The sequence below is a fragment of the Hemiscyllium ocellatum genome, chromosome 22 (assembly GCF_020745735.1).
Source record: "Hemiscyllium ocellatum isolate sHemOce1 chromosome 22, sHemOce1.pat.X.cur, whole genome shotgun sequence".
NCBI classification, from domain to species: Eukaryota; Metazoa; Chordata; class Chondrichthyes; order Orectolobiformes; family Hemiscylliidae; genus Hemiscyllium; species Hemiscyllium ocellatum.
The window spans coordinates 17,775,235-17,802,092 of NC_083422.1; the positions used below are offsets into that span (position 1 = coordinate 17,775,235).

General features: G+C 38.7%; 1 protein-coding gene across 3 annotated transcripts in view; it reads left to right on the forward strand.

The window, feature by feature from the left end:
• The first annotated feature begins 4,225 nt into the window (after positions 1-4,225).
• LOC132826441 (poly [ADP-ribose] polymerase tankyrase-2) overlaps positions 4,226-26,858 on the forward strand; it is a 61,764-nt gene continuing 39,131 nt past the window's right edge. Inside the window, exons 1-8 of one of the 3 annotated variants that reach the window (XM_060842369.1) lie at positions 4,226-4,554; positions 12,790-13,014; positions 20,340-20,435; positions 20,899-20,935; positions 21,529-21,616; positions 22,570-22,664; positions 25,403-25,469; positions 26,229-26,415. In XM_060842369.1, coding sequence (XP_060698352.1) covers positions 4,407-4,554; positions 12,790-13,014; positions 20,340-20,435; positions 20,899-20,935; positions 21,529-21,616; positions 22,570-22,664; positions 25,403-25,469; positions 26,229-26,415 — 943 coding nt within the window. In that variant the 5' untranslated portion in view covers positions 4,226-4,406. The remainder of the gene's footprint in view (positions 4,555-12,789; positions 13,015-20,339; positions 20,436-20,898; positions 20,936-21,528; positions 21,617-22,569; positions 22,665-25,402; positions 25,470-26,228; positions 26,416-26,858) is intronic. The other 2 variants (XM_060842370.1, XM_060842371.1) reach the window with 2 other exon arrangements.

Genomic DNA, 26,858 nt, shown 5'->3' on the forward strand with positions numbered 1-26,858 from the left:
TTGGACTGTGGGAGGAAACCAGAGCACCCGGAGGAAACCCACGCAGACACGGGGAGAATGTGCAAACTCCACACAGTTACCCAAGGCTGGAACCGTGGTGCTGTGAGGCAGCAGTGCTAACCACTGAGCCACCGTGCCACCCTAATCTTCTGCAAACCTTGGGCTCCCACCCTTTTTCTGAGCCTCCCTGCCGGTCCTGTCTATTTTCTAGTGTGCAGCAAATGTGTTCTATAATTCAGCATTATATTTTAGTCTAAATGTTTAAAGGCAAGTTTTAAGGCTATAGATTTTCTCTCAATAAGTGCAGGCCCAATTGACTCAACCTCTCCTCATAAGACAGGCCTTACCTGGGATTAGTCGAGTAAACCTTCTCTGGACTGCCTCGAATGTCAGTATATCTTTCCATAGATGCAGGGACCCAAAACTGTTTCCAGTATTTTAGCTATAGCCTCACGATGACTTGTACAGTTTTAGCAAAACCCTCCTTCCTGATGTACTCCATTCCCTGTGAAATAAAGGCCAACATTCCACTTGCCTTCCCTATTATTTGCTAAACTTGACTGCTAGCTCTTTGTGGTCCATGGATGAGGTGTCCTAGATCCCTCTGTTCTTTAGCTTTTTGCAGTCTTTCTCCATTTAAATTTTATTCACATACTTTTATTCTCCCTGGCAAAATGCATAACCTCACATTTCCCCACATTATATTCTATCTGTCAAGGTTTTACCCACAAACTTAATCTGTCCATATCCCTTTTCAGACTCTTGGTGTCACCCTCACCACTTGCCTTCCTCCACAGAAACACAAAACAGGAACAGCAGATGACCATTCGGCCCTTTAAGCCTACTCCCCATTCAACAGGATAACAGTCGACTTTTTTCCCCGCTGTCTCCAATATACTGGGGACAGCACGGGGTTAGATACACAGTAAAGCTTCCCTCTACACTGTCCTCCATCAAACACTCCCAGGACAGGATAGCACAGGGTTAGAGGAAAGTTCCCTCTACAGTATCCGTTGTTATGGACCAGGCCAGACCCCCCAAAACATTTCAAGATTGTAGCTTGGACTCTAACATTGCTAGTTGTTTTAAGCAGGTGTACAGTGAACATCCCAGGAGAGATGTAGCTGGTCAAACCACTTTATTTTAAACAAAGCCCAGAATATATTTACGAGGTTACCGAATGAAACACAAACAAAAAAGTGAACAGTATACTGAATAACTTAACCTATCCAAAAACTCAACAGATTATTCCAACTTAATAATGCTGTTCTCAATACTGAGAACAATACCCTTAAACTCCCCTTGGTACAAAAGGTAAAATCAAACACAGGATCTTACAGGAGAGATGTCAGAGAGAGAGAGAGGAAGATCAGCTCTAAAATCTGCCCAACTACTTTCAGTGTATAGCCAGCCTGCAAAAATCAAATTAAATCAGAGAAAAGCTAAGCTGGGAAAACTGACATCCCCCCCTTTCGTTGTACAAGTGTGTTTTTTAAACTTAAAACCTTTTTGCCGAGGCAGTGTCTGTTAGCTATAATAAAATTGGCCCTAAAACCCATCCAAGCCCAGACTTTTCGGAACCTGTGTTTTTTATGACCTCCTGAAAAAACCAAGGACAACATAATCTTGTTGAAGGAGCAGCATCATCACAGCTTACCAAACACTCTCAGGTTTGTGCGATGGGGAAAGGTTGAATAGACTGGGGCTATTTACCCTGGAGCATCGGAGGCTGAGGGGTGACTTTATATAAGTTTATAAAACATGAGGGACAAGGATAGGGTGAACAGTCAAGGTCTTTTCCCTGAGGTGGGTGACTCCAAAACAAAAGAGGCATAGGTTTAAGGTGAGGGGGAAATATTTAAAAGGGACTAAGGGGCAACTTTTTCACACCGAGGGTAGTGCATGTATGGAACAAGCTGCCAGAGGAAGTAGTGGAGGCTGGTACAACATTTAAAAGACATCTGGATGGATATATGAATAGATTAGATTAGATTCCCTACAGTGTGGAAACAGCCCCTTTGGCCCAACCAGTCCACACCGACCCTCCGAAGAGTAACCCACCCAGACCCATTTCCCTCTGACTAATGCACCTAACACTGTGGGCAATTTAGCATAGCCAATTCACCTGGCCTGCACATCTTTGGACTGTGGGAGGAAACCCGAGCACCTGGAGGAAATCCATGCAGACATGGGGAGAATGTGCAAACTCCACACAGACAGTCACCCGAGGCTGAAATCAGCTCTGGGAACCTGGTGCTGAGAGACAGCAGTGCTAACCACTGAGCCACCGTGCCGCGGAAGTGTTTAGAGGAATATGGGCCAAATGCTGGCAAATGGGACTAGAAAAACTCCATAGGTCCAGCAGCAACTTTGGAATATGAAACATGACTAATGTTTTGAGTCCAATCTGACTCTTCTTTCGAAGACAGTCGCCAAATACTTTTCATCAAGACCATAGCTTTCAATAAATCAAACAATTGTGGTGCTGAAGAAAGCTAATTATTTGCCTCATCATGTCTACACCTACTCTCTGAATGAGTGTTACGACTACGTGCTGTTCTCCTCCATCTTAATTCCTCATAACCTTGAATATTCCCCCTCACTAATCATCAGTTATAATGCATGTCATGGAGCTATTTCCTATAATAACGTAAACAGCACAATATAGGAGGAATTTGTTAAAACAGAAAGTAAATACTAATGGTGGAAGAAACATAAGAACTAGGAGTAGGCAATTCAGCCTCTTGAGCCTGCTTTGCCATTTGATACGATCATGGTTTCTCATATAAACTCATTAGAGTTCAGGGAAAAGTTGCTTAACAAAAAAGATTAGAACCCTGCCTGGTGTGTCTTTGTTTACCAGGTATAATTATACATAGTATGACCAGGAAATAAAGAGTCATAGAGATGTACAGCATGGAAACAGACCCTTCGGTCCAACTCGTCCATGCCAACCAGATATCCAAACCCAATCTAGTCCCACCTACCAGCACCTGGCCCATATCCGTCCAAACCCTTTCTATTCATATACCCATCCAGATGCCTTTTAAATGTTGCAATTATACCAGCCTCCATCATTTCCTCTGGCAGCTCATTCCTACACATACCATCCTCTGTGGGAAAAAGTTGCCTCTTGGGTCTCTTTCGTCTTTCCCCTCTCACTCTAAATCTACACCCTACACTTCTGGACTCCCTCACCTCAGGGAAAAGACTTTGTCTATTTATCCTATCGATGCCCCTCATGATTTTATAAACTTCTGTAAGGTAACCCCTCAGCCTCCAACGCTCCAGGGAAAACAGCCTTAGCCTAGTCAACCTCTCCCTATAGCTCAAATCCTCTAACCCTGGCAACGTCCTTGTAAATATTTTATGAACCCTTTCGAGCTTTACAACATCTTTCTGATAGGAAGGAGACCAGAACTGCACATAATATTCCAAGTGGCCTAACCAATGCCCCGTACAGCTGCAACATGACCTCCCAACTCCTGTACTCAATACTCTGACCAATAAAGGAAAGCATACCAAATGCCTTCTTCACTATCCTATCTAGCTGTGACTCCACTTTCAAGGAGCTATGAACCTGGACTCCAAGGTCTCTTTGTTCAGCAACACTCCCTAGGACTTTATCATTAAGTGTATAAGTCCTGCTAAGATTTGCTTTCCCAAAATGCAGCACCTCATAGTTATCTGAATTAAACTCCATTTGCCACTTCTCAGCCCATTTGTCCATCTGATCAAGAGGGATCAAAGGATGAATCCTAAGCTTGTAGAAAGTTATCGTCCAATGGGATTATTTGAAAACACTAACTTTTGGAGCACTGCTCCTTCATCAGGTGTTAGTGAGAGAGGAAGATCTTAAACACATCATTAATGAGGAAAAGATCAAAGGATCATACAACTCATGCAAACGAAATGAACACACATAAGGCGACTTTTAAATCTTTAATCAGTCAGAATGAAGAATTAACTTTGCTTTCCTCCACCTTTCTATCTACAGCCTAAACTCTCAGGTGTGCCCTTAAAATCATGGGTCGGTATATCATTTTTGAATAAGGCTACCAATAGGAGTGAGTTACAATTGGCTTAGTTTCTACTTCTGACAAGGAGAGGAAACTCTTGCCAGAAGATAACCCCAGCCTCCCCTCTCCCTCCAAAGCATGACAATAGCGCACATGCGTCTTTCGGGGCCGGCCGTGCTCACGTGACGCGGGTGGTTGGGCGGGGGCCGGCGCGCGGGACAAAGGATCGGGCGGCGCTCGAGCGGCTCCTGCCGGCGGTTTGGAGGCCGCCAGGTGGGCGGACGGGGGTGGGGTGCCAGCAACCTCATCTCACCTTCCCCGCTCCCCCACCCGCCCCGTTTCTGCCCCGGAGTGGCCTCCAGCTCGGGGGAGCATTTGTCGACCGCGATGTCTGCCCATCGTGACCCGACGCGGGAGCTGTTCGAGGGTTGCAGGAACGGGGATGTGGCCCGGGTGAGGAGACTGCTCAGGGCCGACAATGTGAACGCCAGGGACACGGCAGGACGCAGGTCGACCCCTTTACATTTCGCTGCAGGCAAGTTAAAACCGTGCTGTGCACCCCCTCCCTCCGCCTGGGTAACACGGTATAGCGGCCTCGCTCGAGGCCCTTCTTCATTCTCTCCGACATGAAGTTGCTATTGTTTGCTCTTTTATTTTTTTTGCAAGTCGATCAGATGTTGTCCATTCAGCCCCCCTCCGCAACTGCAGAAGTTTCAGAATATATTCGGAAAGGAAATATTGTCAGTGTTGGTCTGCAACTGTTTTACTATTCACACCTCTTCCAAAGATTTGTTTTTTTATTTGTTTCTTGTTTCACTACCACTCCATTAAGCCCGCTACATTGCAGGTCATACAGACAGGTAGAGGTTGATTGACCACCAGACAGTCCCAAGACTATCAGACACCTCATGCAGTAGTCCCAAGATCCCACTCCAAAATCGGCTTACCATTCCGGATACAAGTGAGGGCGATGGTTCCTCAAGAGTTCGGCAAGCGTCAGACCAAGTACCAACATCAGGGCCATCTGTCCAAGAGGGAAAGATGACTGGCCCTGATGGGAGGAATTCATTGGTTAAAGGAACAGAATGGTGTACAGTCAGGAAGGGATGTATGCCTGCAGTCAGGAGTCAGTTATAACATAAGCAAGCAGATAATATTGTGTTTTACGTCCTGCATGCCATTTAGTACAGAAATAAGAGGCTAGAAAGATGACATGGATTGGAGAGCTTCCAGTGGCTCAGACTGTGTCTGAAGTAGATGACACCTGGACAGTACAAGAACTGGGTGTTTTGCTAGTCTTTTGGGGAGGCTTTAAATTAACTCCCATCAGTTAGTGAGTTTTGAGAAGATTTGTTGCTGAGGGTCTGGATGCATATTTGCTCACTGAGCTGGAAGGTTCACTCTCGGATGTTTCTTCACCATACCAGGTAACATCTTCAATGAGCCTCTGAATGAAGCACTGGTGGTGTAGCCCACTTTCTATTTATGTGTTTGAGTTTCCTTGGGTTTGTGATGTCATTTTTGTGGTGATATTATTTCCTTTCCTTTGGCACTTCCTGTTTTTCTTTAATTGGGATCCCATTTACCACCACCACTCCCCCAGTGTGTTTGTTGATAGAGTTCCGGTTGGAATGCCATGCATCTAGGAATTCTCGTGCATGTCTCTGTTTGCCTTGTCCTCGGATGGATATGTTGTCCCAGTCAATGTGATGTCCTTCCTCATCTGTGTGTAAGGATACTAGTGAGAATGGGCTATGTCGTTTTTAAGATTAGGGTGGTGCTGGAAAAGCACAGCAGGTCAGGCAGCATCTGAGGAGCAGGAAAAATTGACGTTTTGGACAAAAGCCCTTAATCAGGAATGTCATTTTCTAGTTAATGTTCTTGTATCCTGGTGGCTAGTTTTCTGCCTGTTTGTCCAATGTAGTAGTAGCTTCAGTTCTTGCAAGGTATTTTGTAAATTACATGAGTTTTGCTAGTTGTCTGGATGTGGGTTTGCTTGATGAGCTTGAAGGTTCATTTCCAGACGTTTTGTCACCCTACTAGGTAACATCTTTAGTGGGCCTCAGGTGAAGCACCCTTGAAAATTTCTGCTTTCTATTTAATATTCTATTTAATAAATAGAAAGCAGGAATTTTCATCAGTGCTTTGCTTGAGGCCCACTGAAGGGTGACGAAATGTCTGGAAATGAACCTTCAAGCTCACTGAGCAAACCAAAAGCTCAACCTGAGCTACAAATCTTCTCAACTCGTTGCCTATTGTCTATATAGGGTCTTTCACGTTCCTTAGCTGTTGTTTTAGTGTGCTGCTATGTTCGTGGGCTACAATGCTGCCAAGGGGTCTGAGTAGTCTGGCAGTCATTTCCGAGATGTCTTTGTTGGGGAGAACATCTCGGAAATGACTGCCAGACAACTCAGACCCCTTGGCATCATGGTAGCCCACAAACATACCAGCACACTAAAACAGCAGCTAAGGAACTTGAAGGACCCTATACAGACAACAAGCAAAACTAATGTCATTTACAAAATACCGTTCAAGAACTGTAAAAAACACTACATTGGACAAACGGGCAGAAAACTAGCCACCAGAATACATGAACATCAACTAGCCCCAAAATGACATGACCCACTCTCACTAGTATCCTTGCGTACGGATGAGGGAAGACGCCACATTATCTGGGACAACACGTCCATCCTAGGACAAGCCAAACAGATAGAGACACGAGAATTCCTAGAAGCGTGGCATTCCAAGCAGAACTCTCAACAAATACATTGACTTGGATTCCATTTTCCATCCCTTCTGTTTGGGGGGGGGGGAGGAGGAGACAGGAAATGGCATCACCATAGGAAATGATGTCGCCAACCCAAAGAAATTCAAACTCCTAAATAGAAAGCGGGCTATACCACCACTGCTTCATTCGTAGGCTCACTGAAGATGTTACCTAGTATGGTGACGAAACGTCTGGAAATGAACCTTGCAGCACAGTGAGCAAACCTGTATCCAGAACTTTTATTAGTGTGTGGGAACCAGGAGAGAATATTTGGGAGTAATATCAGAGTGCACAAAATGCTTGGAGAAACAGCATCAGAATTGAGAATATTAAGTTATAAGGTGAAATTGGTGCAAGGAGAAATTAAAGCACTCTAAATCAGGATTACAGTGCATGAATGTGAATGTAAGGATTAGATTAGTGAGTTCCACACGCACATTGTCTTGTAGCATTAAGATATGGCAATAAGAGAGACCTGTGAAGGAAGGGTAGGACTGACTTAAATATTCCTGGTTTTAGGGTGTTCAAGAAAGATAAATGAGGAGGGGTGGAGATAATGGTGCATACTGGAGAAAGAGGATATCTCTGGGTTCAAGAATAGTATCGATTTGTCTAGAGCTAAGGAACAAGAAGGTTGCAGTTATATAGCTAGGTGTAGTATATGAACCAACTAGTGGGAAGGAACATATCTGCAAAGAACTTCCATAAAGGTGTAGGATTGTCGGGTAGTTATCATGGGAACTTAACCCAAATAGAGAAGAGGATAACGATGATGTTTAGGGCAGAGAATTATGTTCAGGAGAATTTTCTACAGCACTCTGTCCGATCCAATGAAAAGGAGGCATTGCCAGACCTGGGAACAAGATGATTAGGCAAATAAGTGTCAATTGGGAACATCTAGGAGACAGAGATTATTATGTCCATAATCTTTAGGATGATAGTAAAAAAAGAACAATGCAGTGTAAAATTGCATTTGGGAAGAGCAAACTTCAAGAGGGCAAGAATAAAGTTTGGTCATGGGAACTGAAGGTTCATGGGAAAAGCAGTAGTTGAACAATAAGACCTTCGAAGAAGGGATGGTTTGAATACAGTTTAGATATCTTCCCTCAAAAGTGACAGGTGAGGCAAACAAACCAGAGCTCCCTGACTGAAAAAGAAGTTGGAGATTAAGATAAAGAAAGTGAGCTTCCAATAGGTGTCTGGTAGAAAATATTATTGAGAACCAAGCTGAATACTGAATGTTCGGAAGGGAGTGTGGAAAACAAATAAGAGAAGCGAAGAAAGGATTTTTTTTAAAATAAAAGACTGGCAGCTAAGAATAGGGATACACCTAGGAACTTAAATACTCTGAGGGTGGTAAAAGGAAGAATAGGACTAATTACAGACAAGAAGTAGATTTCCAATTGAAGCAGGGGGCATGACTTCAGAAATGAATAAATATTTTGCATCTGGCAGTAGTCAGTAGCACAATACCCATAGTATTTAAAACAACATAACCAGAAAAGGCTACACTCCCTTGGTGTTCAGGCTGGCTGCCTGTCCTATGTGTGAAAGTGCAGAATCTGACTCAATATGCGTCTTTCCACATTGTACATGGCGATTGAAGCCCATAAAAGGATGAAAAAGGAATGTAACAGATTACCGGAAGAGAAAATCAGTTGAGTGTGAAAACGAGAGAGGTGTTGCACAGGCTCATCAGATGATAGTGATTTCAGATACCTGGAATAGTCTGAGAATTATTTTGTGCAACATAACACATGGAGGTAATGCTGTAGCAGGTGAATTAACAATTGTTTGCATAGCCTAGCTTGGCAGAGCCAAGGGATGAGAAACGTACTACATTAAAGTCGTAGGATTGGATGGTGGCAATCTTCCTGTCAGGCTACCTCCCCTTTTTTCTGGCAACAGTGAAGTAGTAGTGGTAAGGATTAAACTTCACCATTCCCTTGATGTATTCACATGTTGAGTACCTTAGTTGGTTGCTGTCTTGTGCTTTTACTGGAAGGTCGCAGATTTTAAGTTGGGTTTGTGAAAAGATGAGAGAAAGTGAGGACTGAAAGGATGGCCAAGCTGATAAGTTGTGGATCAGTGATAGAGTATTTGCATGGGTCAGGGTTGTCAGATATATGTACCTTGGTAACAAAAACAAGTTGCTGGAAAAGCTCAGGAGGACTGGCAACATCTGTAAAGAAAAATCAGTTAATGTTTCGGGTCAGGTGACCCTCCCTCAGTTGTTTCAATATAAGTAGCTCTCCGCTTTGTATTCTGTAGAAGAGGTACGTTTGACCTGAAATGTTAGCTCTTTCACTCTCCATAGGTCTGAGTTTCTCCATTATTTTGTTCATCAAAGCACGTTTCTGGCATGATTGACAGTGGGGAGCAAGCTTTAAACTGCATGGTCATTCTCACCACTTATCCACCTCCATGGTCATTTCAGTGATTAATCGGCCAGCCTCATCCAGGTTCAGTATTTGTTGTCTCATCAGTGGTTAACTGAGTGCTTTGTCTATCCACCAATTTCTGATCTCCCACCCCTAATTTGTTCATTTATGCTCGGGAAACCATTTATGGTCAAAAAGTGGACCATTTATCTGTATTTACTCACTCCTTAAGAATTTTATGTCCAAGTTCAAAAAACTCTTCACCTGTTCTAATTCAGAAACAAATTCCCTATTTATACAGACTGATATTTCCTTTAGTTTTTTTCTTGTGTGGTTTAAATGTTTAATCACCGGTCAACTTGTGCTGTTTTTGATCAATCGCAGTTCATGCCTGCTTAAATGCCATGAGAAAATTTTGTGGTTTCTTCTTAGATCAGCAATCTGGTAATTGTACTATATTTTTCCCCACTTGGTAACAAGACAGCAAATCAAAAATTGACATAAAACTAGCAATTCAATACATTAAACATTGCTTTAGCAGCAATCTAATTGTATATTTTAACAAATGACAAAGTTGTGACAATTTTTTTGCTTCAACATTTCAAATCTTATGAAGATTTATTCACTGATACAACTATTGAGGATGTCTGCACCGGGGGAAAATAAGTGGTGTTAACTGCAAGTTTGCAGTATCTTTTAAATTTGTTGTTGGATTGAGCCCTTACGAGATTGCTGGTAAGTTGCCGCCTTGAAACACTGCAGTCAATTTTATGTGGGTATACCTACAGTTCTGATACAGAGGAAGTTCCAGGGTTTTGAGATTAGATTAGATCAGATTCTCCACAATGTGGAAACTGGCTCTTCGGCCCAACAAGTCCACACCGCCCCTCTGAAGAAAAGCCCATCCAAACCCATTCCCCTAGCCTATATTTACCCCTGACTAACACACCTAACACTAGGCAATTTAGTATGGCCAATTCACGTGACCTGCACATTATTTTGGATTTTGGATTGTGGGGGGAAACTGGAGCACCCAGAGGAAACCCACACAGACACAGGGAGAATGTGCAAACTCCACACAGAACCCTGGACCCTGGTGCTGTGAGGTAGCAGTGCTAACTTCTGAGCCACTGTGCCGCCCCAGGAACGATGACCAGGAACATGAGAGAGTTCCAAGTTATGATGGATGACATGGAGGAGAAGTTTTAGGTGATGGTTTTGCGTACATCTGCTGCCTTGTACTTTTATGGGGACTTGGTGATTTTGGTGAGTTGCTACAGTGCACCTGGTAGTTGGTGCACACTGCCAATGTACACTTGTTAAGGAACTGAATCATTAACATAGATATGATGTCAGTCAAATAGGCTGGTTTGTTCTGGATTATATCAAACTTGTTAAATGTTGGAGCTGCACTCATCCAGACCAGTGTGAAGACAATTCAATCAAGTTCATGACTTCTGCGTTGGTGGGTCTGCTTTGAGGAATCGGGTGGTGCAGTAGTTGCTGCAGAATTCACAACCTCTGACCTGACGTAGCTGCAGTATTTATATGGCTGGCTCAGTTCAGTTTCTGGTCAGTGGTAATCCTTAGGACATTAGTAGTGAGGTAGTTTTGGTTTAGGAATATCAAGAGGAGATTTCTTACTACTTGTATGCCATAAATGTTACTTGCCACTTATCAGCCTAAGCCTGAATGTTGGACCGGGTCTTGTTGCATATGATGCACATTGCTTTAGGTACTAAAGCAGCAAATATTTGTGGAACAACAGTGCAAGTGTTTGGAAAATTTAAAGTTTACAATTTTGTTGATTCTCTAAGGTAAAACTGAAATCTATGCCCTAGAACTGCAGAGAAATGAAACCGTGGGGTTTTGGGCTCAAACCTGGGCACAATTGCAGCTGAGGAATGTGTTTTTCAGGTTGGTGAAGAATTGACTGCCACATATAATTATATTTATTCTCTGGGCTGGGTGTTGGATGCAATATTACATGTGACTAGAACAAACAAAGCAAAAGTGGTTCTACCAGTAATGCTACATAATGTTAGTACCATGTCATTTTTGAGAGAAGTGTCTCTGCTGCAGTAACTTTGATCTCATCCTGTATTTTACAATTAATTATTCTTAAGCGTTATAAAGTGCCAAAACATACCACATGGACTGCAGTGATTCAAAGTAGCTCAGAACCAATACCTTGAGGAATTATAAATAGGCAATAAATGCTATCCCAGCCAGTAACGCTCTTATAACCTGCTAGCCCTTGTGCAAGCTAAAATAAATGATGGAGTGAATGATGTTGAGAGGATGACTGGGTTTGTTAGATATTGAAGAGATTGGGACAGTGATTGGAGCTGAGGGAAGATAGAAAAAAGATGTTGAACGTGGGTGCAAGGGTGAAGGAAAAGTCCCAGTGGGATGGCATGAAATTGGCATGTTCCACATACCATTTCCTACAATATAACAGCTTGCATAGTGAGAGAGCAAAAATGACGGAGGAATAAGGAACAGCAAGACATGCCAGTGAAACTAAATTCAAATGATGTAGTAATTCTGGATGTTGCTTAAAACCATCTGCTGACTGTCAACTTTCTATTTTTCTATGAAGACTGCAGCCTGTTAGCATTATTCCAGTCTTTGTCAAATAAGTAGTGATGTATGTTGTGCCAATTACTTACATTACCTCTTGTTTAAAATAGCTAATCTTACCTGCTCAAATGACATTCTTCTGAATCTCGTTTCCTGTCGATCATCTGAGATCCAACTTCATTTTACTGCCAATCTGACTGACCATTCTTTCCTGCTTTCACTGCTTTAGGCTCCATTTTCTGTGACTGTTGCATCTTTGATAGCTATTTTTCACTAATGTCAGCCATGTCTTAGCTTCCTGATAGCTAGACATTTCCCATTCCAGTGGAGCCACTGCTACCTTCTCACATGTTCTCTTGTCCCAGTCACTGGTGTTAAGGCTCTCTTCTGTGTCATACTCATGGCCCTCTAGTCATAGCTTCTGTTTTAACCTGATCTTAATTGTGAATCCGCTTTTAAATTACAGGGTAAGCTACATTAGAGAATTTATTTGCTGCTTTGAAAATGGTCTTCCAATGTTGTTTCCTTCAAAAAGTAACTCTGACCTTAATAAAGAGGGAATAAATGAAGTTTGGCAATTCTTTTGTACGAGAATCTAAGTGCAATAATTGTATTGGAAGTTACTGTAGATATCAATTTCAAATACACTGTTTCTGGAGACAGTTGCCATAAGTTTTCCTGCATCCTACATGGATGTTTTGGTTTAAATATTTCAACAATTTAAATAAAATCATCAAGCATAATTCATTTGTTGTTTAACTTAAGTTTTAATTTGCATTCACCATCGTGGTGAGGTTTTACATTTCAGTTCACACTTATTTTGAAATGCCTTAACCTCATTATTAGTTGGCCAAAATGTACTTTTAGAAATTTCTCCCTGAAAAATTGCTTTTGGCATATGGTTATTTGAGAAATTGTCAAAGAAGCATTCAGTGAAAAATAATCAAAAGTCTAAAGAAGGAGTTGTTAGCTAATTACTTCAGAATGCCTTATATTGTGATTAGTGATTACTTAAATGACTATACATCAATCCCTCTAGGATTTGGACGGAAGGATGTAGTTGAATTTTTGCTACAGAGTGGTGCCAATGTCCATGCAAGAGATGATGGAGGCCTTATTCCTCTGCATAATGCCTGTTCATTTGGGCATGCAGAAGTTGTCAATCTGTTGCTGTGTCATGGTGCTGATTCTAATGCTCGGGATAATTGGAACTACACACCTCTCCATGAGGCTGCCATCAAAGGCAAAATTGACGTATGCATAGGTAAGCGTTCCTAAACTTGAAAAAATAATTTTGTTTCTTTTTTTATAAATTAACAGTCACTTCATAAAACCTATTACACTTTGTAGGAACAGGAGAAAGTCATTGGAATTGGATTGTTTTATATCAGCAATAAGAGGATGTTCTTGATACGCAATTTTCATGCAGCAACATCAACTTATGTCAATTAAGCGTTTTGAAGTATTTAATTTTCTAAACAGCAAGCACACACAATTGTGTTTACTAATGTTGAGCATGAACTTTTGTTTGTACAATAGTCTATTTGCATATATTCTTAACATCAGATCCTGCAAAAACCCTACCTCATATGCTGTTGAACTTTTATATTTGGTTGTCAGTTTTATAATAAACTGGTAAATATCTTTTGGATTTGAAGTCTTCTAACTCTGCATGCAATAATAACCACTGGCTCACTAGAGCCTCACTGCTAAGGTAATGGATTAATGAGGCTGAGCACTTTGTTAGGCAATTGCTGTTGGTGGTGCAAGATCTGCTTGTGAACATTCTAATGCAAAGCAAAAGCAGTATATAAAGCAATGACCAAACTTAAAAACAATTTCTCATTTATTTCTTTGGAGATAAGGTAATGATGCGAGGAAGATTATATTAGGCTGCAAAAAAAATCAATATCTGACTCACTACAGAAGGGAAAATAAATGCTGATTTTTATCTAGCTGCTGTGCTTTAAAGTTCCTTTTCATTTCACTGATTGTTTGAGTTGAGGCAGTACATTCCTGGATATAGACGGGCTTCCAATCTTTAAATGAATGGACAATCAACATTTGAATTGAGACGCGTTTGAAATGAATAGGAGATTCACTCAAAGGAGCATATGCACTGCCATCTTGGTCAGATGACCTGTTCTGTGATATAATTAGCATTTTTTTATGATAGTAATGTTTCTTCAAAAGTTATATTTTTCTAAGTAATGGGTTTATCCAGGTGACTGTGTTATGGGTTGCTGTAAAAGTTGGACATTTTGTCGTGGAATTTTCATTTTATTTCTTTCAAAAAATGGGTTTATCTAGATACTTGTTCTTTTGTAAAGCTCTGTGCTACAGCTTACAGGCTGCATAGGTGAGTAAAAGTATTGGTATTTGTTGATTTATTGCACATGTGCATGACTTTCATATAATTACAGCAAACTGTTGACAAAATCAAACATTAGTAGAGCAAGTGTTTGCAGGCCACACAAACACAATGGCAAAACAAGCCCAATATGAGTGTTATATACTCTGGTATCTTGTCTATGGAGATTTGTGACTGCAGTTCCTCCATAAATGCTTACCCCTGCCTTCACATAATAGTTTGATTTTTCTCTTCAGTACTTTAGACCATATTAATTGCTATGGTGCTTATTTATAGTTAATTAAGCCCTTTTAATGCATCTGTAGTATTCAACTCAAGTGAGCAACGTAACATTGAGTTCTCTGTTTTATCCACTGAGAAAATATATTTCTCTTTGATTTCAGATTTATTGCTCCTTTTTCTTGCAATCATTAAATGTGGACTCAGTGCAAATAGAACCATAGTGAAGTATAATATTGGAATTTCATAATCAAGAAAACCTTTTTCATCCCTTGTAGAATTGATTTCATAGAAAAACAGTGCCCTAAATTCTTGTCTAAAGGTGTTCTGCTTTAATCTTTTACCTGCTTTAAAAACGAAAGCATAGTGTAACTTGGTGATTTCTAAATGATCAATACATACAGCCATTTTACATGTTTAATTTACTTTGAATCAAATAAACTAAATTATAGCAACAAGAAACTTTATGCATTGTTTAAGTTTCAAATCAAGTGTGATGAAAGGTGTCTGAAACCTTTTTTCAAGTTTGGATTTCAAATTGGTGGCATAAAGGTGTTGGTTACTATTATGAAAGATTTGAAAAAAAAAACAAAGTCAGAGAGAAATCTTTGTAAAATATTGACCTAATCTGATATGTATCAGGGGGCAGGGACCTGCCATGTAAATTGTTAATGTGCTGTGTTTATGATTCTATACTTTGAGTGCGAAACTACAAAGTGATGGTATTGGGGAATAGATGAGCCTTTGGTTCTTGTGTGTTTTAAGATTTTTCAAACTCTTCTAGATTTGAATACCTTGTGTTTTTGTCTTTTGCATAATTATACAATATATGGCAGAACCCTTCAGAGCATAGCTATGCAGAGGCATCTGGGCATACAGGTCCCTGAAAGTGGCAACACTGGTGGATACAATGGCCAAAGAGGCATACAACATGCTTGCCTCCATTGGGTGGGACATCAGACGTAAAGGTCAGCAAGCTATGTTATAGCTGTACTGAGCTTTAGGGCCACATTTGAAATTTTGTGCACAGCTCTGGTCATCACACTGCCGGAAGGAAATGGATACTTTAGAGAGGGGACAGAGAAGGCTTACCAGGATGTTGCTTGTCTTGGAGAGTTTTAGTTATGAGGAGAGGTTGGATAAACTCGTCTTTCACTGGAAAGATGGAGCTGAGGGCCGACCTGACTAGAGGTCTACAAAATTGAGAGGCAGAGATAGGATGGATAGTCAGAGGCTTTTTCCCAGAGTAGAAAGGTCAACTACAAAATGGCATAGGTTCAAGGTGAGGGGAAAAGTTTTTAGCGGGGGAGTACAGTGAAAGTTTTTCTCAATGGGTGATAGGTGCCTGGAACGCACTGCCAGTGGAGGTGTTGGACGCAGACACGTTAGCAACATTTAACGCATTCCTTGATAGACGCAAGAATAGGAGGTGAACAAAGGGATAGAAGCAGCACATGGGCAATAAGGAGCAGGTCTAAATGAGCATTAAGAATCAGTTCAGGCATGGTGGGCCAAAAGGCCTGTTCCAATACCGGATTATTGTATATTAAAGTTGTGCTTTCTTGTTATGGACACAAGGCTGTGAGTTCTTCATTTCAGTGAATGACCATGTTAAATGATTTCATTCCGGTATCTGACTTGTCCAGTGCTGGCACTATGACATGGTGCAAACATTTCAGGAATTCAAAGATGCAAGTGTTCTCCAAACAGGAGGACCATCTATAAATATATGATGCAATCAATCTCGACAGTGAGAACTCTGAAGACTTGACTTTTTAGGTTCAATGGTATAAATAAAATTGAGATTAATTGTCTAAGATTTCATCAGGATAGATCACTAAAAGGTCTTATCAATAAATCAGTATATAATTTCAAAGATTTAAGATGCATAAGAGAAAATTAAGCAGTATTTTCAACATCCTGGTTACGTTGGTTGCTCATGGCAATGCAAGATCAATCAATCCATTCACTATTAAGCTGCTTTAATTTAGATAGTATACTATGCTGTCTAGAAATGCTGATGTACTTTAAAAATGTAATGTTTTGATTGCTGCAGAAAACTTAAACCGATGTCTCTAATTATTTTTAAGTTGCCTTTTAAAATATAAAAAGAATTCAGTTTTCTTCGCCCTGGCAGATTAGATGTACCAAAGGCACAAAACTTGATTTCTGAGAGGATTTAGAAATTTATCTTTTGATTTACAAAAGTATATTTCATATTCTATATGTTTTCCAGTATTTTGGGATAGTTACTTGTTCTTTAAACATTTAAGGGTGCCAATTTCTACTTTTGAGTATAATTGCTGTAATGGAGATAAATTGTCTTTAGTCTTTCAACTTGAAATCATTTACATATTGCTAAAAGCAAAATATGCTATTAGCCAATGCAATTGAACAGCACTTTACAATGTAATTTAACCATGTATTTTTAGTGGTTAGTAGGTTCTATTTGAATATTAAAAACATATTACAGAGATATAAATTAATCAGTATTCCAGCATCTGCGTGTAACCTGGTTTTAAATGATTTACTTTAAAAATAGCTTTCATATTTAAATCTGTGCTGCTGGAGTTGTGGCCTCTTGACTCATTCAGTGTAATCCTTCCATCATTAGAAATTGTACCAAAATTTAAATAAACACATTCCCTAAACACCAGAAATTACTTAAGTTGTTGCTTGAAACTGCGTGCTTGACTGAGCACTTTCTCTGCTATTCAAATATCCCTTTAATACATTATGCACTTGGTGTCAAATATAAGAGATATTATGTTATTGAATGGTGTCAGTTTCTCAGCAAGCTCAGACAAATCATAATCAAGAACTTTTTAAAATTTTCTGAATGGTGTTTTTGTCCAAAGGAAAGGCTGTCTAATAAAACAATTAATAGAAAACGAGTGAGGGATAACTCATCCCAGGAGTTTGTGTATGTTATGTGGATTGGGTCAGCTTTGAAATTAACATATTTCAAAACAAGCATAAAATATATTCAGGTGTTTGGAATGCAATTTGACTTAAAATTTAGTGATTTGTTTTGAGCTGATATACCAATTTCAGACCTCATCTTCCGCCTGGGAACCCTCCAACCACAAGGTATGAATTCAGATTTCTCCAGCTTCCTCATTTCCCCTCCCCCCACCTTGTCTCAGTCGGTTCCCTCAACTCAGCACCGCCCTCCTAACCTGCAATCCTCTTCCTGACCTCTCCGCCCCCACCCCACTCCGGCCTATCACCCTCACCTTGACCTCCTTCCACCTATCCCACCTCCATCGCCCCTCCCCCTAGTCCCTCCTCCCTACCTTTTATCTCAGCCGGCTTGGCTCTCTCTCTCTTATTCCTGATGAAGGGCTTATGCTCGAAACGTCGAATTCTCTATTCCTGAGATGCTGCCTAACCTGCTGTGCTTTGACCAGCAACACATTTGCAGCTGTGATCTCCAGCATCTGCAGACCTCATTTTTTATACCAATTTCAGAGGAAATTTTGTCTAAAAATTCATAACAACCAATGGTATTTGCAGGCTTTAGTATTCTCCATTTCTGAGCTGAAAATGTTTTGCTGGAAAAGCGCAGCAGGTCAGGCAGCATCCAAGGAACGGGAGATTCGACGTTTTGGGATAAGCCCTTCTTCAGGAATCCTGTAGAAACGTCGAATCTCCTGTTCCTTGGATGCTGCCTGACTTGCTGTGCTTTTCCAGCAACACATTTTCAGCTCTGATCTTCAGCATCTGCAGACCTCACTTTCTCCTATTCTCCATTTCAGTAATGTATATTTCACTTCTCTTCTGTACCACACTATTTACTTCAACCTATTTCGCCTTCCTATATGGTTCTGTTAGCTCAGACTGCCATTCATATAGACTGTACAAAGAGTGTATGCCAGTGGCAAGAGAGACAAACATTTGCATGAGTTCTAAAGACAAATTAGGTCCATCTCCTGTAAATTCAATGACTTTGTACAAAGCCATGCACAGCAATCTGTATTATACCTAATACTGGCAGATCTTCAAAGCTGTAGTAATTTGAGATTTTTCATACAAATCCAACAGAAATAATCCACTGAGCCCAACTGGTCCATACCAGTATATAGGCCCCAAGTGAGCCTCCTTTCATTCATACTCTAACTATATCAACATATTCTTCCATTCCTTTTTTGCTCTTCTTTGGTCAGTTTTCTCTTAAATACATCTTGCTGTTTCTAATATTTAAGACATTTAAATATGGCCTGTGGTTTGGAAGAACTTGTTTTTGGGCTAGTTTGTCAGCACTTTTACCTGTCCTCAAAGCTGCCCACAAAAAAAATTATTGCATGTTGCTTTAATCTTTCTGACAGCAACTTCAGTTTGATGCTAATCTTTTGGTACTCAGCAGCAGTGTCAGTAAACAGGGAAGCAGACATGTTCATACTTCAAATAAGAAAATTAAGGCACTTCATAACCTTCACTCATTTGAATTTTCAGGTAGCAACATAAGCAATTATGATAGTACTTTAATCCTCTTTGAATTTAAACAGAAGTTAGTGATGACCATTTAGCCCACAAGATAGTTAGCTTTCAATTAGATCGTATCTGATTTGTGACTTATCTCCAAATGCCTGCCTTTGCCTCATGTAAATGGCCAAATACCTAAATACATTCTAAAATTTCCGTATGATCTAACTTTATTGGCTATTTGTAGAAGTCTGTTCCAAATTTCTCTCTCCCTTTGTGAAGAGGTATTTGCTAATTTCATTCCTGCATGGTCCGGCTCTTTCTCTAAGCTGTGCCCTTAGTCCTACCCAAAAGTCCCGCAATTAGTGAAAATGGGGTACATTTTTTCTTTCAGTTTTCTCTTAAAATCTTACAGCTTGAGTAAATTGTTCCTTAACTTTTTTAAATTCCAGAGCATATTGCCTTTGTCTGTAGTCAGCACTAGCCTAAATCTTTTGGAGTCCAGTTATTCTGATAAACCATTGTTTTCTTTCAAGGACAATTTATACTTCTTATGCTGTGAGATTTGTCACTGCTCGCAATAATTCATATCTGGCTGAACCGTGGTGCTTTGTAAAAAATTGTTTTGAGATGTATGCATCGCTGACAAGGTCAGCATTTTTTTGCACGTCCCTAATTCCAGAGGGCATTTAATAGTTAACCACTCACTTGCTTACACAGAAAGCCATTTTCCTTTCTCTTGCCCTTTCATCTTTTTAATCCTGCTGAGAAAAGTGACACGCAGTCAAAGCTTTTCATCTTGCACATGTCAGGACAGATGTAAGACTACCAAATCTCAAAAGAAACATCAGTTTATACTGCATGAAAAAAAATTACTGATTGATTAAATGGATTCTAAAGTATTTCCGTGTGAGATGTACCAGCTGACAGTTATTCCCAAGCTTTTATTTAATTTTTTTTAATGGACAGATCATCTCTGGTCAAAGCATCACCACAATAACTGCACAAGGAGCAGTTATCCCCAAACTTTTGTTTAATTGATAAAAGGACAATGCCTGGACTTTTTTTTTCTGATTGCAGAAGACATGGCCCTGCAAATAAATAAACGTAGCTTCTTGGAAGTATATGAGAGACAGGGATTGCTAGTTAAAACGGGTGACAGTATACAAGTTAAAATGATTCTAGTGAAGGTAAGAATGAGGAGCTATCATTGAGAGGAATATCTGATATTCTAAAATTTAAATGGGAACAGGAAGGACAATGGGTCTTGAGATTTTATTCTTATAAGGTTGAGCTGCTTTTCTGTGCTAGTATTTTCTTTTAACTTTCAACAGAACCAATTTCTTCAGATTTGTTCCCGAGATGCTTTATGATAGTTACAGACATAACAATGTTTAACATTGGAAACCCCTAAAGAAGCAACATACTCCAGCTTAATAGGTAAATTTGTGGACTCATTGGCATAGAATTTTCAATGTATTTTGAATTGTTTCATGTATTAATTTAATATTGTTATTGCTGTTTAATGCAAGTTACTTCATATGCCAATCTTATTTTCATTGTTTTGGTTACAGTGTTGCTGCAACATGGAGCTGACCCTCATATTCGGAATACCGATGGAAGAACAGCATTAGACTTGGCGGACCCGTCTGCTAAAGCTGTATTGACAGGTGAGCTTTGAATTAATTTAATATTTTTAATTTTGTTTGTACATGTTAATGGAAATGGAAGCAATAAGACGAGATGTGGAATTTCCAGTAACTAAATTTGCTGCTAAACTGTTGTTGTATATATTTCTTGTTGGCCTCTTGATGACTGACTTTGGTATAGACTGAAAGCAGGAAAATGCATAAAGTAGTTCATCTTGCATGAAATGAATGGTACAGAAGTAGGAAAGAAATTTTAAAAATTGTAAAAGAAACAAAAGGGAAAGTTGATGTACACAATTATTTGGAATAGTACTGATCAAATGGATCTGTGTGGATATCTAGAAATAGTACTTTCAAGTAAATTCAGTAGCATCTCTTTCTGATTTGGAACCCAAGGAAGTGAAATTTGAATTGTGATAAATCAGGTTTATTTGCTATAGTTTTAATTTTTAAAACTCTTAACTAGTTAAATTACATTTTACAGGTGAATACAAAAAAGACGAACTGCTGGAAACTGCAAGGTATGGGCACACTTTATGAAAACTAGCTTAATATTGCTGTTTTCCTATCAAGATGGGTAACAATACTAACTGACAATCTGTAAAATACAATTTTATTAATCTCCATAGTTTATTTGAACTTAATCACCATGTCTTAACTATCCTAAATTGTGTATTCTAGAATTTAAGCTTTAAACTTCAAATGTTATGGGCTTGCTTTAATTGATTTAAAGCAATAAAGCAATTACCTTTTGTCAACCTAAATTTACACTAAATTCTGAGAACATTTTATTGTAAAAGTGGTGCTGTGTTATACTTCTCCACATGGTGTCATCAGATTACTACAGTTCATTAATGGTGAGCCGCAACATTTTTATTGCGTTTCTATTATGTAAATATGATGAAAGACTTTGTACTAAACACTTGTAGAGAATGCTGTAATTCAACAGTTATTTGTTAATATTTAATTTATTGATATATAAATATTGTCAGTCGTTTGATTAAAATAACTACAGTTCTGAAAATTGAAATTTTAAAACATTAATGCAAAGTAATTTTGATTTTATAAAAATCCATTTCTTTAAGTGGCATGTAGGGATGTATAATTTTAAAAGATTTATTTCTAGGAATGGAAATGAAGAAAAGTTGATGTCCCTTCTTACACCATTGAATGTAAACTGCCATGCAAGTGATGGTAGAAAGGTAAGAATTGCAATGATACTGTTAGCCAAATAGTTACAAATATCAAGTTATTGAATGGACTTGGGCAATTTGGTTGTGGAATCGTTACCTTGTGGAAAATTGACCAGAATGGACACCACCATAGAATTGGATAGCAATAATTTTTGAAAAGTAAAATGTATAAAAAGTTTTGAAACCTTTTGTATGGTACAAGAAATGGAAATAGTGGAAAGTAAGATGTACTGCATCTTAGTTAAAGCAGGAAATTGTATGTGAAACAAAATATCTTAACAGTAAGAGAAATTCTGAGGGATATTAATCATAATGGCAAAATAGGCAATGATCATAATATTTGTACAATAAGGAATAACAATAGTTTAAAATGATCTAATATCAGACACGCTTTCACTTGTATTCTGTCCAGGAATGGAGTAACTACTCTATTGAAAGCAGAATAGAATTTGTTCTTGCTTCAAAGATCTGGTGTTAAGGTCTGGAATAATTATTTGAAAGAACTTCTGCAGTATGATATAAAAATGACCATATGAATTGCTAAATACAGGGTGACTCTTCAGTCACCAGAAAAATTAACAATGTTGTTAGAAACTTAATTGCCTAAGGCTCTTCGTGGGATTACACGGAAACCCAAAATAGTTTAGTTTAGTTTTTAAATTGAAACTTAACAAACTTGTACATATACCTTATGAATTTGTAATGCTTTTGAGTCCCATCATGATGAGAATAGGGGCAATATGAAGCATTGATTGGGTTGGGCTTGATTAGCAACAATGAGAACTGTAACACTAAAATCAAGCAGCATTGTGGACTTCAGTGTTTTATATGGATTTTAATCTGTGTGATAGTGGATCAGACTTCAATTGTGTAGAGACAGCTGAAGCATTTAACTTTTCAAATCTCTTTTTTTAAATAGACTATAATTTTCCTAATGAAGTATTTTCCTTATATCTGTACAGTCTACACCACTTCATCTAGCAGCAGGATATAATCGTGTTAAGATTGTACAGCTGCTGCTTCAGCATGGTGCTGATGTTCATGCAAAGGATAAAGGGTGAGTATTTGCTTTAATGCCTGTCCTGTGGTGCAGAGGTTTGAATGTGATAGTTCAGTCAACATTAGTCTAAACCTTGCAGTAAATCTGCTCCTTGACTATTAGACTTCACATACCTGTCGCAAATCTGCTATATTGTGTACTGGTTGAGTTGGTGGGAGAGGAAGAAACTGAGGACTTGGAGGCCTTTGCCACAGCGGATGGGCGTGTAAAGGAACTGGATATCCATGGTAAAAATGAGGCATTGGGGGGCCAAAGAAATGCATTTCTCACTGCGTCTTCTGAACCCAGCTTTCTCAGAGAGATGCAGAGCACCATGCCCATTAAGGGGTTCAGTTGCAATGAAGTGGCAGGGGGAGGTAGGGCACATGTCATACTTAGAATAATGGCTTCTGTTTGGTAAATTTAAAGGTCCAGCAAGACCTTTGGAGGCTCTGAGAGATTGTGGGGAATGATTGGTATGGTCAGAGAAGTTAGTTTGGAGGTCAGCATGGGGAGTTTGTGGCATTGTTTAGGAGGGTAAATGAATGGCTGGTGTGATTAATGGGTCTGTTCTGTTACTCAGGCATAAGACCAATTTTTTGTTTCTGTTGGACATTTCTGGCTAACTGTCCAGGTGAGGACTGTGGAAGGTAGTCAGTTAATGTCACTGATGATCTGTGAAGATCGAGAAACTTGAATATCTGGGCCAGTTTTCCCTTGGGAATCAATGGTTAATCGTTTTGATACATTTACAATTTCAAAGTACATTGATCTTTAAATAATAAGTAGCATCATGCTTGAATTAAACCTATTTAAGTTGATAGTCTGCATACTGATTTTATATAAGTCCTTGAGGACAAGGATCAGATTTTATGGTTGTACGTTCAAATTACTAAATGTTACTTTGTTATTTTAGATCATGAGAGTTCATGGGCGAGAAAATTGTCCTGAACGTTTTAAATTGAAATAGTTTTAAACAGACCTTAAAATTGTCAATAAAGACAAAATTTAATTAAATGTAAATAGAAAATGGAAGTTAATTGTTATAAAATCTATTGTTAAAAAAATGTCATTTCTATAAGTGAATTTGTACTGGCTTATTCAGAATAGCAAATCAACGTTTAACTCTTTTTTTTGGTTCTGTAACTTCAAACTCTTGTATTTTATCATCACTTAACAATCTCGAATCTGAATACTTCTGGAGAAATGTGTTTTTGAAGCTTTTCATCTTACACTCATTCTGACAGACAAGTTGGTACCCACAAATCAAGGTGAAAATTCTGACAGCTAGTCTGTTTTTTATTTTCATCAATAATCACATTTGGGGAGGTGAGGTAAATTTATTTAAGGCTGTTAAGGTTTCTTAAAAAAAAAATTGCTGGTGCCTGCTGTAGAACATCAAATTCATTGACAACAATGTCACAGAAGAAACAATTGTTTGGTTGTCAAAACCTGTTTTTTTTGTGTGCATTTTTTGTCTGAGATACTTTACATGTTGTATATTGTTTAATGCAAATGAATGTCGATTAGATTAGATTCCCTACAGTGTGGAAACAGGCCCTTCAGCCCAACAAGTCCACACTGACCCCCGAAGAATAACTCACCCCCCTCCCCTCTGACTAATGCACCTAACAACTATGGACAATTTAGCATAGCCAATTTACCTGACCTGCAAATGTTTGGAATGTGGGAGGAAACCTCTTTATGCTTTTTAGTGTAACAAAACTTTGCAAAGCACAGAAATAGAAGATGCTTAGCCACATGTTTCCATCCTTTTTGAGTATTTTCATTGTGTACTTATCATTACTAATTTGTTCTTGTAGCATTTAAAGGTGAATACAACCACATGTTTAGGAACAAAATAATAGATTATGTTGTAAACTTTGGTAATCTTAAAACAGCATATCCTGAGTCTTACCATGAGTAACATTACAAGAGATTCTGCAGATCCTATATCTGAAAGTCTATAAAGTGGAAAACATCCAAAGTGCAGAAATTACACTAACAAGTGGAATACATTGCTGAATGGTGAGCGTATGTGTTTTTTAAATAGCCTGTTAAAGAAAATGAAAGTCAAAAATCACTATTGGAACTAGAATGACATCAATAATTCAAACTCTTATTCAGAAAAACACAAGCCATTATGTGCAATTGACCTATTGCTGCAAAACTGTATTGCTTTTCCTGCCTACCCAATATTTGCTCATAAACTAATATAAATACATTAGCAATAATAACAGCAGTAAAAGTAAAGAATTTTGAACAATTTATCTGTAGAATGCAAATTTGAAATCCTTGAAATGATTTCCCCTCCCCTTCTCTGAAGGATTTGTTCTGGTCTATTTGCACAGCCTGCATTTTCTTCTCAGCTTTTGACTGCTGGGAAACTCCAACAGCTATTTAGAAATGGTGGAAATCTGTGTAGGGAACATGGTGGAAAGTGTAATTTTCATTTGTCAGCTGTGAAATAAAAAATCCAGAGTACACTGCAACAATCCATATCCGATTACTCATTATAGATAATGGAAAAATGTCAAAAGTAAAGTGCTATCTTTAGCTTTGAAGGAGTTCCAGAAATTGCTGACAGAGTTAAATGCATTAAAGATGTTTAATTTGCACTTCATGCACCATGATTACCTGGTGTAAAATGCAAAGAGGGGATCAAGGTAGGGGATCAAGAGAAATATCCAAAGTCTTTGTTAGTAATTTATTGGAATTATTCTGAATATTTTATATAAATTTGTTTTGTATTTTAGAGACTTAGTACCTCTTCACAATGCCTGTTCCTATGGTCATTATGAAGTTACGGAGCTCTTAGTTGAGGTTAGTATTTAAACCTTGTTCTGAATTTGTGCGTTATTGGTTAGCTATACCCCGTGTGGATAATTTGTATAGAGCTAAATATATTAAAGAAGAAATAATGCTCTGGAACTCACTAGCATTCTATCTTGAACCAACAATCAGATTCAACCTAGGCTAATGGGATCAAAATCTCTGTCTTGTACAGGAACTTGAACATTTAAATCCAGTTGATGGTCATAGGCCCATAGTACAAAAATTCACTAACTCAACACTAAATTGACAGTCTCAGATCAAAATGACAAAAGGTGGCTTGTGGAAAATTGAAAATGTTCCACTGATAGAGTTGGGACAGAGGACGGGGCTCGACCTTGTACCTAACTGTATGATAGATATGTACTTGGCATTGTGGTTAAAATAGAGCATTTCCCAGGGTTAATATCTTGTGCCTGAGAGTGTAAAACCTAGCTTAGATCTATATGGTGCTGTAAAGATACCCAATGTATTTGTATTCGTATACTGAAACTGAAATAAAGTTTTTTGCTCTATCTTACCATCCCTTTTTTTCTTGATGCTATGTAGTTGACTTCCTATTTAACTTTAGAAATTGAGTGAAATAAGAAATATTGTTGTTATCACTTGTCCCCACTTCTAAATGGTGCAAATTTCTTAACGTGTTTCTGAATTGTTAATGTGTGTTTCTGAATACTTGAACAGTGCACTTTGAAGAAATTTAAAATTATTTTTATATTTGATTTTTTGAAAACTGATTTCTATTCACAGCATGGTGCACATGTGAATGCTATGGACCTCTGGCAGTTTACTCCTTTGCATGAGGCAGCCTCCAAGAACCGGGTACAAGTATGTTCCCTATTACTGAGCTATAGTGCTGATCCGACATTACTGAACTGCCATTCAAAAAATGCTATTGATTTGGCCCCTACACCACAACTAAAAGAACGGTTAGCATGTAAGTTTTTCGCAAACCTTTCTCTGTTTTATTGTTACTTTAATTTAAGCATTAAATGTTCTGTGACTGTTGAGTATTGGTGCATAATGATTATAATGGGTATATTTTCTCAAAAATTTATAACTTCTTGAGTAAAGGATGCTGAACACTGCTGACCTAGAAAAGAAAATGCATAAATGAACCTAGCTTATTTTTTCTATTTAGATTCTATGGTAATGGGCATCTCAAAGAGTTTTTTTTTGGTTTTAAAAAAAAGTGTTTTGTTTATCAATAAGCAAAAGGACTTCAGCTTATCTAGTACCCCTCAAGTACTGGGTTGTTCCAAGGTATTTGCAGCCAATTGCATGCTTTTAAATGCTTATTACTGTTGCGTTTTGGGGAACCCCTGAGCCATTTATGCACATAAGGTAGAACTATCCATTCAATTTTCTGTGTTAATTGTT